This window comes from Ascaphus truei, chromosome 2, assembly GCF_040206685.1.
Source record: "Ascaphus truei isolate aAscTru1 chromosome 2, aAscTru1.hap1, whole genome shotgun sequence".
In the NCBI taxonomy this organism is placed as follows: Eukaryota; Metazoa; Chordata; class Amphibia; order Anura; family Ascaphidae; genus Ascaphus; species Ascaphus truei.
In genome coordinates this window covers 145743800-145757446 of record NC_134484.1, presented here as the reverse complement: position 1 = coordinate 145757446, position 13647 = coordinate 145743800, and the positions used below count along the sequence as shown (strand labels likewise).

General features: G+C 45.7%; 1 protein-coding gene across 1 annotated transcript in view; it reads left to right on the top strand.

Moving 5' to 3' along the window:
- Nucleotides 1-13374, top strand: part of LOC142488150 (uncharacterized) — a 37695-nt gene extending 24321 nt beyond the window's left edge. The window contains exons 5-6 of the mRNA XM_075588524.1: nt 12780-12832; nt 13206-13374. Coding sequence (XP_075444639.1) covers nt 12780-12832; nt 13206-13374 — 222 coding nt within the window. The remainder of the gene's footprint in view (nt 1-12779; nt 12833-13205) is intronic.
- The last annotated feature ends 273 nt before the right edge of the window (nt 13375-13647 follow it).

Genomic DNA, 13647 nt, shown 5'->3' with positions numbered 1-13647 from the left:
CCTAAACATTCGCAACATTTTGAAATGAGTAGCTGTGAATGAGCAGGTAATGTGCGTCCTTTAAATAGGTATGTGATGATGTCAGGTGACATAGTAAAATGCAAGGTGTTACATTAACATAATAAAGTACTTCTGTGGCAAGCTGTGTGCACTTGTTGTTCTAAGTATTTGTTGTGTGTATTCTGCAGGGAATGATGATATTTGGCAATGATGTGACGTGAAGCTTTGTACAAAGATTGCTTGCAAATAAATAGTTGCATGTGCAATGCATGTAACACTTGTGAACGCAAGAGTCAGTCATGTAATGAGACAAAAAGGCTGAGATTGACGTGGGAAAAGTTTTGTGTAACATGTGTAATTATCCATGTTATTGTGACATGTTGGCAACAATGAATAGTCGTGTGCATATGCATGCATTTGTGTAAGGAGGATAGTTGGTATAGAATGAGTTTACAAGGTGTCCCAATGATGAATTACTGTACATGTGTGTATAAGTTAGGTTGAAGTGCTTGTAATGCAACGGTTACAATGTAAACATGCAATGTGATTGAGCGTCCAATAAGTGACGTCATGAAAATAGGGAGGACCCAAAAGTATATGTAAACATGAGAAGACAGATGTACATGAACGTTTAAAGATGCGTGTCACATTACAAGCATTGTGTAATGTAAAGGAAGTTGAATATACTGTGTATGAGTGACATGTGTGACATGTGTGACATCATGTAAATAATTGTCGCTGAGTTGAGTAAAATGTGTGATATGATGTGAGGTTCTCCTTTAAGAGTGTAGTATAGTATTTTCCCTTGCCACATCATCACATGATGAGTAATGTGACCCGCAAATGCTGCAAACATGTAAAAGTCGAATGTTATGCAAATAAGACACATCAGCTGTGACACAATGCAGGGAATGCCCCCACACTGTAATGCAAATCCCCCTTGTATTGTGAGCAATGAAACGTAAACAGTACTATACTGTTATACGTCCCCGCTCCATTGACTCCATTGATGTACAGAAGATTTTTTTTTTCTAAGTGCCGTTCCGGCAGCCTTAGCGATCGTTCTCCCGTCCAAAATGCCAACTTTAGTTGGCGGGAGAAATCGGCCATAACATCTCAATTTCGTAGTGCCGATCAGCCCCGATAAGCTGTTTTTTTTTGTTGAATCCAGCCGATTTAAAAAAGTGGCGATCAGTGTCGAAAACAGGCTTATCGGCAGGCGACTGGCCATAACCAAATAATCGGCTCCGAAACCTGGCGATATGAAGCACTTATCGGCGCTTACTGAATCTCAAACCCAATTTTGGCTATAACATGGCCATATTTCCCTTATCAACGCTTACTGCATGAGGCCCATAGAGTCTAGCATTGTCGGGTATCCCAGTGCTGGAGTACTGGCCTATATTTTAGGGTGGTGCCGGAAAACCCGTTGGAGCTCGTTAGATAGTGTGGATGCATTGCAGGCCTGTGCTTCGCAATGTTGCTTTAGTACCAATATGAAAGCAGTCAGAGATATCCTCTGCTGTGTCTTTTAACCACTCACGATCTGCCGTGCAGTCCTTCTCAGCTGGGGCCCCATTGCACAGTGGTCTCTTTCTCCTTTGCTACTTGTAGTCTGGTTCTGATCTGTGGGCTCTGCTGCATGCGCTCATCCATCACGCCCTTTGGGGTATTCACTCTATATGCTCATCCAGCGTGCACAGCGCTCCCTCCAAATTGCTCCCCAAACTCCTTCAGGGTCATGCACAAACTGACTGAACTGCCATGGCCACCTCCTCTTAATAACCCCTCTCTCTCCCAGTCCCCCCTCCTTCACCAGCCTTCCTAACGGCTTGCTACAATCACATGTCCTATAGAGAGAAACCTGCTAGGGGTCAGTCAGCCTGTATTGCTTGCAGGCACAGGGGGGCTACATGTCTAATCCTCCTCGCCCAGCTCTAAAAGAGGGTTCATTCAGTTTGATATATACATGGCTGTGCTCAGTCTCTCATACATTTTCAGGGTGCTGGATCCATGTAGGCTGGGTGCTGATATGCAGATAGAATAAGTGTGGGCACCACATTCTTTTATAGTACAAATAAGAACTTTTTTCACATCTGTTGTCTTTGCTCGCCATACAAAATAGACTTCACTCCAGACATTAACTGGTGGCAAATATTATGGTTACCTTGTGCTTCTTCCCCTGGTAGCTCTCACTCCTCTGCTGGGGAGGTACTCCTGCTTGTTTCCCTTAGTAATAGTTAGATTGTCAATTTACTGCATAGTGTCCAAAATGCCCCATCTTAGTAGGCCTATGGTGGGTATACACTCTGTTCTCAGGGATCAATATCCCGTCACTCTGTGTACTGCCTATCTGTCAGGACCCATGTACAGGAATAACTTCCTTCTAAGCATCTCTTTAGTACTTAGCTGTCCTGACTGCAACACATGATCGCTATGGGCCATAAGAAGGCACCTTATCCAAGACTCCTTGCTTCATAACAACGTTGCCGCTGGAGTGAGGTTCTGTTGCTCTCTTGCTGCGTTACCTGCTATTTCATATAATTTCACTTCCTTGTTCCTGATCCCGGATTACCTCTGACTCCACGTAGCCTGCTGTATGCCCTGATCCTGGTGCATCTGATGATTCTCCTGCTTGCTGCCCACCTTGACCCTAGCTTGCCTGACTACCTCTTTTGTCTGCTTTTTCCATTGCACCGCTGATCCGGACTCTTATCTCCAGCATTCCGTGATTACCACAGGTGAGTCTACACTATTGACCCTCCCCATGGATATCCCCACTGAACCTTATAGTTTGTGAAGCCAAGTAAAAAAGAAATTGTCCACCTGAAGAGCTATGTCAGAGATGTGCAATACACTTCAGTACCTACTGGGTTTACTCCCCAACCTGCAGGATCAAGTCTCCTTCCTGCAGGGTCAAGTGAGAAAGCTGTGCTACAGGGCGCAGTTATAACCTTAAAGAGACAGATGGCTCAGGTGGCGATTACTCACCCCGCTGTTCCAGTCCTGACTTTACCCATGTCTAACTGCTTGGATGGAAAATCGGACAAATTTCAGGTTTTCTTTACCAATGTGAAATACATTTTTGTTTTCGTCAGACCTTGTTTTCAGATGATCAATCTAAAATTGGATTCATCCTTAGTAACCTGACCGGGGATGCCCTTATGTGGGCTACACCACTATATGCTCAGAACAGTCCCCTTCTTGGGAATTAGTCTGACTTTAAAGCCGAATTTAAGAACGTTTTTGACCGTAGTGCTTCTAGCCAGAAAGCAGAATATGCTCTTCTGGAACATCTGATGAACTTTTCACTACCAAGTCGTCACTCACTTCTCAACACTAAACTATTACTACTATCACTGTACATTAATAGATTGTAGCAAGCACCCACAAAGATGGCCACGACCTAGACCTGGTTTTCCCCAAAAACTTTTCTCGCCCTTCTAACCCCAGACCCTGTATTCCTGCACTCGTTCCTCTGAAGGAGGAAATCTCATACTCACAAACTTCCTTCACTACAAATGTATCATATCCTGTTTCAACTCTGCCCTCTACCAGGCTAAACAAACCTACTTTTCTTCACTAATCAATACTCACAAGTCTAATCCATGCCGCCTCTTTTATGTCTGACTTGCTTCTTAGACCATCGTCGTTTATCTTTTTTTTCTTCCTCCATTTCAACTCAGGACTTTGCTGACTATTTCAAGACAAAGCTGGATTCCATTTGTCAAGACATCGCCCTCTCTGTCCTCCTCACATTCTACTCTTCTTCTTAACTCTCCTCCTGCCTTCCTCAACTCTTTTTCTGCTGTCACTAAGGCAGTTGTGTCACTACTAAGCTCCTCTTCTCCCTCTACAACATGCCCTCTCGACCCCATTCCCACCCATCTTCCAGTCATGTTAAATTTGTTAGTACTCTACTGGCCAGGTCTCCCACTTGGCTCCTCTGCCCCCCTTACCTCCACTGCGGCGGTTGGGTGCATCCGGCAGGTGCCGGGAGTGTTGCGGGGGTGCGCTGGTGCCAGCAGCAGCGTGCTCGCGCATTTGTGAGTGTTGGGAGGGACCTGAGGCTGTGCCGGTGTTCCGGAGTGGCGATCAGGTAGCCAGAGTCCCGCAGAAGCTACAAGTACAGGGAGCTGCCATTTTGCTCATGCGCAGATATGCTCTGAGTGCGGCGGTGATGGAGGAGCTTCACGCATTCACAGGAGAAGCGCAAAGCGGAGGCCAATAGGGAAAGGTAGACAGGGACTACATGTCCCATGAGCCTCAGGAATGGATATCACAGGGTGCAGAACAACCAATAGGGCTGCCAGCATCCCCTGCAACAAGAAAGATAAATTTCGCACGCTGGGAGACACACCAGCTGGGACAGGAATAGGGTAGGTTGTGTGTGCAGGGTGTATGTGACCCCTGCACTAGGCCAGAGACTCCCCTTGGCCCCAGCTAGGACCCAACTCCCCTCAGCTTGTGGTTGCAGCAAGGACCAGCCCATCAGTTAGGGACACAGTCCCTGTAGTAAAAGAGAGAGAGGGACACAGCAAGCATGCGGCGGTGAACTTGTGATCTGGTGATCTGGGAGCAGATCCCTATATCAGAGACTATCTTCATGGTGGAACCATCCACGCGGGATACCACCATACGTAGAGGCAGAGGCTACGCCAATATCGCTGGGATCAGTGGATCCATTTCACCTTCCGGCCATAACGGGGTGTAGGAGCACCTGGGCAGGTACTACAAGTGCACCAACTATACACCATCAGTTCTTGTGGGCAGCGTTGTCTCACACATTTGGGTGGATTTTTACTTGTGGACACCAGGGTGGTTGGGTGCCCGAGGGCCCTTCAGTACGATGGGGGTATAACTCATCAGATGGGGACATTGGTTGGAGGACATTGTGGGGTTATGGCCTTGCAAGGCCTAGTTGGCCTGGTCGTGGTGTTATTGTTATTAGTTTTATGCATACATTAAACTGTTATTTTATTAAGTGTGTGTATTATTGTTTTGGCTATTGTCACGGGGTTATCCAACATAGTAGGATCCCGTACAGGTGGAGGCGCTGTAACCAGACGGATCATACACACCCCAGGCTCCCAGCAGCAGAGGCTCGGCCCTCCTGTGAGCCACAGGTAACACACCACACACACTGTAGCCGCCATATCTCCCATAGGGAAAGTGTGTTACATGTATACTGAATGGTTAACACAGATACCCAGCAAGCTCAAACTCAAATGCAGCATTGGGCACCCCCTGTCTCTTGTTGTATACTGAATGGGAAATAAGTATTTAGAATTTTTGATCTGTATCATATCATACATCTATATTCTGCGTTTCCTAGGTAAACAATGTGTAGGACAATTTCAAGATTTTCACAAAAGTAAAATTATTCAAAACTGTAACTAACAGTAATTTTTCTCAGCTTGAGTTTTACTTTTCTATTAATTTACGATCAAACAAGACGGACAAATGTTGCAGACTTGTAAGTTATATCAATTAAAGTGTTTTAGTAAAACATAAACCTTTGTATAAAAAAAAAAAATGTCCAATCCTTAAATTCAGGGGATTCTTTTTATCAAATATTGAATGTATTCACACAGGAGAATATCTCCAATATGGTGACAGCTTTGCAAAACATATTTAAACATGTTTAAATAATTACTGTATTACAGTAATAAAATTATAGATCATTGCTTCAGTAAATTAAGGACAATATTAAAACTGTGTAACAATGAAGCACTAGACAAATTAAGGTTCATGAGGATACGTATTTAATATTCTTTATTTAAGAAATAATTCAGATGTACATTGAGATGATGAATATGAATAATGGCAGCTAAATGTTACCCACGGAAACAATATTACTTGTATCCTTACAATCAGTCCTGTGACTAAACAACATACTGTACAATTTGCATGGAACATTTTTTTAGGGCAATAAATATGCTATATAATATTTCTTAATCCTTATCACAATTCCTAACAATGCATTTATAGTTAACATGCAATTAGACAAACCCATATATTTAACAATATAGTTTTTCTGATATACTGTAGTGCTCCCAGCACAGCAATATGTGTATTACTCCCCTGCCCCTGCTTCGAGTAATTTACAATTAATTTTTGAGCCTTGGTGAGGAAAATAAAGTCACTTGTATAAAGTCAAATGACACTTTAATTAAAAACTGGTCTATTAACATCATAGCCAGTGCTATTACCACCATTCAACTCAATAGCAATGTGACCAAGATTCAAGATATAAAAATAACAATTTAACATGTGTAAGAATTATAAAATATTTTTACTACCATGACACTGCAGACATCATTATGATGTCTAATAGCTGACAATTTTTGATAAATGTTACCATTTTTGACATCCGTGACCTGGTTAAACAGTAGATATTTTTAAGCTCCGATATGCATTTCAGGTTTCTCCAAGGAAAAGCTCTATAAATCATCAGATTCTGTCATTGTTCTATCTTGAAATATTAATGTGCTCAGCAAATGCATTAAGGTTAGTGTGATAAATCTACAACAGATATAGCTAGTTATCTCATACATTAAAGTTAGACTGATGGTCTTTTGAGTATAGGGGATTGACCATGCATCCATTATTCATTCGGGCTGTTACATGTCAGTAAGTCTCAGGCCCATTTTCCTTTTACTTCCCTACACACTTCAGCCAAAATGACTAGGTAAATATTGACCTTGCAAAGTATATCACCGATCAATACAGTATTCTTTAAAGTGAATAGGTTATACAGAAAATTTCCCTAAGCTGTTACAAAAAGTATGTTTCATGAACCCGGCTAGAATGATGAAAAACAATGATCTAAACAAAATGCCATACAGCCAGAGGAACTTGATGCAGCAATTGGACACCTTGCATTACTTCCTGTGAGGTACTGTATGGTTGTTTAATGCACACAATGATACCATATTCACTTTATCAATAGTATGCAGGTTATTACTAAAAGCACATGGGCCTTTAATGCATTTATTTTCACACGAAGGAGTTGCCTCTAAAATAAAGATTAGTAAAATAGTTGACAAAAACTAGCATCAAGCTCCTAAAAATGTTCTCATACAGTATTATACAAAGAAGATTTAAACAGCACATCCACCAACTCCATATTTAAAGGCCTAGTAGATAACATTATGACCTAACAGGGAGTTGGAGAAAAGGGGCCATATTTACTAACTGGTGCTAAACTGTAGTATCCCTTAGAAGTCATTCACTTGAGTGGCTGAACACCGCTTAGTAAGTAAGGCCTATAGGCTCATCTTAATAACTCATCAGAAGTACAAGTGGTTAGATTGCCAGGAATGTCGTTACCTTCAAAGGCCTGTCTAAATCTCATTTATTTTAGCCCTGAATAAATGCTGCAATACAACACTAATAACAAAAAAAGGGATATGGGTATAGAACAAATACTAACCATTTAGTCCATTGTGGGGATCATCATAACTTTTTATTTTGTACAAAAGGTACAGATGAAGTGAGCTTTTCTTTCCCACAATAATTTTTTTTTTTTTTTTTCAACTTAAAATTTTTATTTTGTATTTTGTGCAGTACATAATATACATACAGTAGAAAATCTCTCGGCAGCGTACCGTAACAGTTTACTGCATGTGACAATCCTTTTCGTAAATTGGTGGATGTCTTTGGACAAACTGGGAAGACCGACAGACATACTGGGGATGGGATCTCCGGCTAGGAGCCGGGGGGGGGGGGGGGGGGGAAGACAGACAAGGGGAGTGGAAAAAGGAAAGAGAGAGTGGAGGGGGGGGGGGGGGGGAGGGAGTATGGGAGTTAGGGGGGTCTCCTTCCGTGGGTCCGCTTCTGCCTCCCCCATGCTGGTTCTCTGCGTCTGAGGACTTTCTGCGTACCCCGTAGGCCGTCTGGTTCGTACCTGATTTGTCTCTCTCATTGTCTTGTGTGTCCCATCCTGGCCATATGGGGTTCTGGGGTGGGAGGGGGGGGAGTGGGGGGGGGGGCCTCTATCTTAGTGTGTTGTAGGTTCCGTCGTTAAGCACCCCCGCAAGGGAGAACGCATTTGTTCCTATTAGAGCCAAATTGAGGACCTCTCCACTCCCCGAATTTCTTTCTGGGCTAACCACGGTGCCCATACTTTTTCAAAATTTTCGCCAGTGTCATTGACCAAGCTTGTTAGCATTTCCATCTGGCATACCGTCCAAATTCTATGTCTAATGTTTGGAATTGAAGGGATTATGTTTTGTTTCCAGCGTGCTGCAGTCTCCCCCCTCATCGCCATAGCAAAGTGAGCTATCAGTTTGTTTTCCCCTTTGGTGAACCCGATTGCTGGCCTGTTCAGGAGGAACAGCCATGGATCTAATGGGACGGGTTTACCTGTGATAATGTTCAACCAGTCTTTAATTGAGTCCCAGACTGGGACGATTTTGGGGCAGGACCACAGCATGTGCAACAAATCTGCCTGCTGTCCACATTGTCTTGGACACAATGGGGAGTAACTGGGCAGAAATTTAGCTAATTTTGTGGGAGTGTGATACCAGCGCATCATTACCTTATATGCGTTCTCCCTTAAGGTCGTGCACATTGAACTTTTGGAGGTCGCCGTCACTATCTTTGTCCAGTCCTCTACCTCCAACTCCTCTCCTAGGTCTGTTTCCCATTGGGTCATATATCTGGTTTTGTCCTTTACTGTCGTGCTAGAACCGGTCACTTCTTTATACATCTGCGATGTAAGTCTCACCGTGGATGTCCCTGATCGACAGAGCTTTTCGAAATTTGTCATAGGGGATTTTGGCTGAACTTTTTGATAGAACGCCCTGATCTGGAGGTACCTAAAGAGCTCGGCATTGGGGATATGGAAGTCTGATTTTACTATTTCGAAGATTTTTATTCCTTGTCTTCCCTCCAGATCAATCAATCGTTTAATGTTATTTTGTTTCCAGATAGAGAATTCTGTGCTGGACTGGCCCGGAGCAAAGAGGGGGTTATTCCAAATTGGTGTCATGCCCGATGCCCTGCTGGTCAGGCCATATTTGAGCCTTGTGCTTTCCCAGATTAACAGCGAGTTGGTCATTGAGGATAGCGGCAGTTTGGTGCTATTGCGCACCTTCTTAGGGTACCAAATCAGGTGCTCTAGTTCCAATGGGGAGCATGCCTCTCGTTCCAACGCGACCCACCTTTTAGAGTCGGGGTTAGTGTGCCATTGCACAATTTGACATAATTGGGCCGCTCGATAGTATGACAACAAACAAGGTACCGCTAGCCCTCCCGCCCCCGTTTGTGTGCGCATTATCTGTTTGCTCACTCTCGCCTTTTTGCCTCCCCAGATAAACTTATCTATTTCAGTTTGGAGGGAGAGAGTTTCCTTCAAATTTAATGGCACTGGGAGCGTTTGAAAAAGATACAAGAGGCGAGGGAGCAAATTCATTTTTACGCATTGGATTTTACCAATCCATGAGATCTTGTTTTTAGCCCACTTATGGAGATCCTCTCTCAGGGTCCGCATCAGTTGCGGGTAATTGGCGTGGCCAATGGTATTGTATGTCCTTGTGATATTGACTCCCAGGTATTTGATTTGTTGCTTCTGCCAGCGGAAATTGAAGTTAAGGGCAATTAATTTTTCTACGTGTTTGGGGAGGTTTATGTTAATGGCCTCCGATTTGCTCTGATTTATTTTGAACCCGGAGACCCTATTGAACCGTCCCAATACTTCAAACAGGTTCGGCAGAGAGGTGAGGGGCCTGGATACTGTCAGGAACACGTCATCCGCATAGAGTGCCACCTTATGCGTCTGGTTTCCGATGGCAATACCTGAAATATCTTTGCTATCCCGGATCTGGGCCGCCAGCGGCTCCATACACAGTGCAAAGAGGAGGGGGGAGAGCGGGCATCCCTGTCGCGTACCACTCTTAATTTGAAAGGGGTCGGAAGCGAATCCCTGGTGGGTCACCCTAGCCGACGGGGTCGAATATAGTGCGAATATAGCTTTTATTAATTTGTTGCCCATTCCGAACGCTCCAAGCGTGGCCTCCAAGTATGGCCAGTCTATCCTATCAAACGCTTTTTCCGCATCCAGACTGAGCGCCATAACTGGTATATCGTTGTGATTGGCTATTTCTATCAGATCAATAATCCGTCGGGTATTATCCGATGCTTGTCGACCCTGGATAAACCCGACTTGATCTGGGTGCACCAGTCTGGGTAGGATTAGACTCACTCTATTGGCCAGTAATTTGGAATAGATTTTGATGTCCGAATTAATGAGGGATATAGGTCTGTAGCTCTTACAGTCCTGCGGGTCTTTCCCTGTTTTGTGTATTACTGAGATGGACGCTTGGAGCATTTGGCTAGGGAATGGGGATCCGTTCAACACTTGGTTAAACATACGTAGTAAATAAGGGGCCAATTGTTTCCTAAACTTTTTGTAGTAAAGATTTGAGTACCCGTCGGGGCCCGGGGCTTTAGAGGGTTTCAGGTTTTTCATAACCTCCGATAATTCCTCCATTGTAAAATCTCTACCCATCACCTCTCTGTCCAACTCGCCCAAACAGGGTATATTTGAACTTGCTAGAAAATTCTCTAGGGCCACCTTGTTCGCTGGTGATCTGGTTACTTTATCCCCGTCGTACAACTTTGCGTAGAAATCTTTAAATTCCCGTACAATTTGCTTGGGGTTGGCAGTAATTTCCCCTGATTCGCGCCGTAACGCTTGGATACTATAATTGTGCAATTTGGAGTTAATCATATTGGCTAATAAGGTATCTGGTTTGTTTGCTTTCTCGAAAAATCTTCTCTTTGACCAACTTAACGCTTTCTCAGCCTGGGAGGTGAGCAGAAGATTCAGCTTAGTCTGGGTGTCTTTAATTTGTTGCAGGGTCTCTGCATTAGGTGACTGCCTATGCTGTTCCCAGTGCTGTTTTAGTTCTGTTTGCACCTTAATAATTTTTGCGTTACGCTCCTTTTTCTTACGGGCTCCCATACTAATCAAAACCCCCCTCAGTGTTGCTTTATGTGCCTCCCAGAGGGTTATGTGTGAGTCAACGCTGTCTTTATTTTCACTGAAGAAGTATTTAATCTCCTCTTTGATCTTTCTCTCAAGGTCTGGGATCTTTAGAAGGGAGTCGTTTAGTTTCCAATTTGCTCTTGGCCTTTCCAGCCCTATCTGCGCGCACCTTAGCTCGATCGGCGCATGGTCCGACCATGAAATATCATGGATCCCCGTGTGGGTGACCGCGGAGACCAGTCTGCTAGAGATAAAGAAGTAATCGATTCTGCTGAATGAGTCATGTGGGTGTGAATAGAAAGTGTAGAGTTTTTCTAGTGGGTGGATTTCTCTCCATGCGTCTATTAGTTGTAGGTCTTTCAGACCTTGTTCTAGTGCGGAATGTCGGGGGTTGGTTCTGCGCTTGTGGGGACCTGAGCGATCTAGGGTTGTGTTCATAGCCACGTTGAAGTCCCCGCCTAGGATTAGGGCTCCTTCGCTAAATTTTTTTATAACGCCGAATGTCTTCGTAAAGAATTCTGCTTCATGGGTGTTAGGGGCATACAGCGTGGCTATTGTTATGGGGAGCATATTGATGGATCCTATGAGCATCAGGAACCTTCCCTCTTGGTCTTTCTTTACCTTATCCACCACTAGGCCTACTCTATTATGGACTAGGATTGCTACCCCCCTTTTCTTTTCTGGAGCGGAGGATAGGAATACTTGATTATATTGTTTATCAAAATATTTGGGAGCGCTAGTGGTACTGAAATGCGTTTCCTGGAGTAGGATGAAGTCCGCTCCCTTTTTTTTGTAATCAGTGAGTGCTATCCTTCGTTTGCATGGGGAGTTTAGACCCTTAGTGTTGTGGGATATAAAGGTTAGAGGCATGTTGGTGTGGGGAACTGACCTTGTTTTCCTAATGTTGCTCTTGGATGTGTCGGGCCGCTACGGTGCCGCTTCTGTTCCTCTGCAGTACTCAGCTCTGTGCAGGGCTTCAGCGGGGGACCACTCGTGTAGGAGACGATGTGGGGGAGGGTAGACACAATAGGTACATGGGACACATAAGGGAAAAGAAAAAACACGTAAACAACACATATCAACTGGGGAGATTGATCAGCGGCATAGGACCGCCGTCTCTCCCTTGCCTGTGGGACTGCGGATCTCTGGAACACGTCCTCCCTCTCCTTCCTCCTCCAAAGGGCCGTGTTGCCCCGCCTCGTCCCCAGGACTTCCTCGGGTTCTAGGGCGACTGCCCCAGCCCAAGGGTAGACACGCATGGCGACTGTAGGACCGCCGTCTCAGCCGATGAACTAGTAACTTTGTTAGTCCAAACCTGACTTTTAAACAACCTGCATACTTAAGAAATTGCATGTAAACTAAAACTCTGACCTTCTATCAGTAACTTTCATCAACTTGTCCCCCCTTCCTCTGTAGCCCCTTACCAATTTGCCTCTTGTACTGCCTATTCGGCCCAAACTTTCTGCCAAATCCCGTGATTATTCACCCGGTTTCTTTACCTCTTGATTTAGCCTGAGTTCAGCTTAGCTGCCCTAAGCTTAACTTAATCTCCCCCCCTGAAGTGTCTGTGTGTCAGGGCACCCTCCTATGTCTTTCTGTCTGTTTTTGTCTTTTGTTTTCGTTTTCCCCTCCCAGAGCTCCGTTTTGGGGCTTCTAACTCCCGCCCCCCCGGTCTCTCCGTCGGCCCATGTCTACATTCACTACTGCCCCTTGCCTCTCGCTATTGCTGTGTGTGCCCCTGCTTCAGCGGGTGTTCCCGCCTTTATCTCCCTCTCCCCTCACTTAGAGGGCTTCCGTTACTGTTGTGAAGGTGTCTGTGGGAGGAGCAGAGGTGTCAGCGTGAGTAGGGGTGTTTGCCGTGCGCCTAAGAGGTATCCTCAAGGGACTCGCCCGCAGGAGTATCCGCGGGAGGGGTGCCAGCGGGGGACGTAGGGGTGTCAGCGCGAGGGGTCAAGGTGTCAAAGGGACGTCCGCGGGAGGGGCGGGAGTATCAGTGAGCGAAGCGCCAGTGGGAGCGTTAGGGGTGTCAGCGCAAGGATCAGGGGCGGCCGCAGAAGCGGGGGTGTCAGTGTATGGGGTGCCCGCCCGCGTGGTGGCTTCTGCTGCACTCTGTGCTGTCCGTTTGTCCCACCTCCTAGGGCCCTACTTCTCTCTGTCTACGTGCGCTCTATTAGTGTGTCTTCCTGCGCCGTTTCCCTTCGGCGCCTTATAGTGTTTGGTCCCCTCCGGGGTTGCCTTCCGGATCCCGCCTCTTCCGGCCCGTCCCGACCTCCGCCATCTTGGATGTGGCATCTCTCCTGCGCCCCTCGCACGTGAAGTGCAGTCTCCTCCCTGCTGACGTCATCCGCGGCCGCTCCTCCTCAGTTGGGCACCAGAGCTGATCCAAGATGGCTGCCAGTCTCCCTCCGCTGCCGTCAGTGGATCAGGTGAGTGGTGCATCAAGTCCAAAGGGCCTTGGCTCTTCTGGGCTCCGGGGGGGGGTGCCGTGGGGGGGGGGGAGGGGGTGTAGCTATAAGGGGGGGTCTCAGAGGGGCTACTACGGGTATTTTTAGGCGAGCGGAGAGCGGGGGGTAGGGGGGGGGTCAACACCAACTGTGATAGAACTCAGTCTCGTTAGTAGATCGATTACCGTGGACTGCGGGCACGATTTTTCT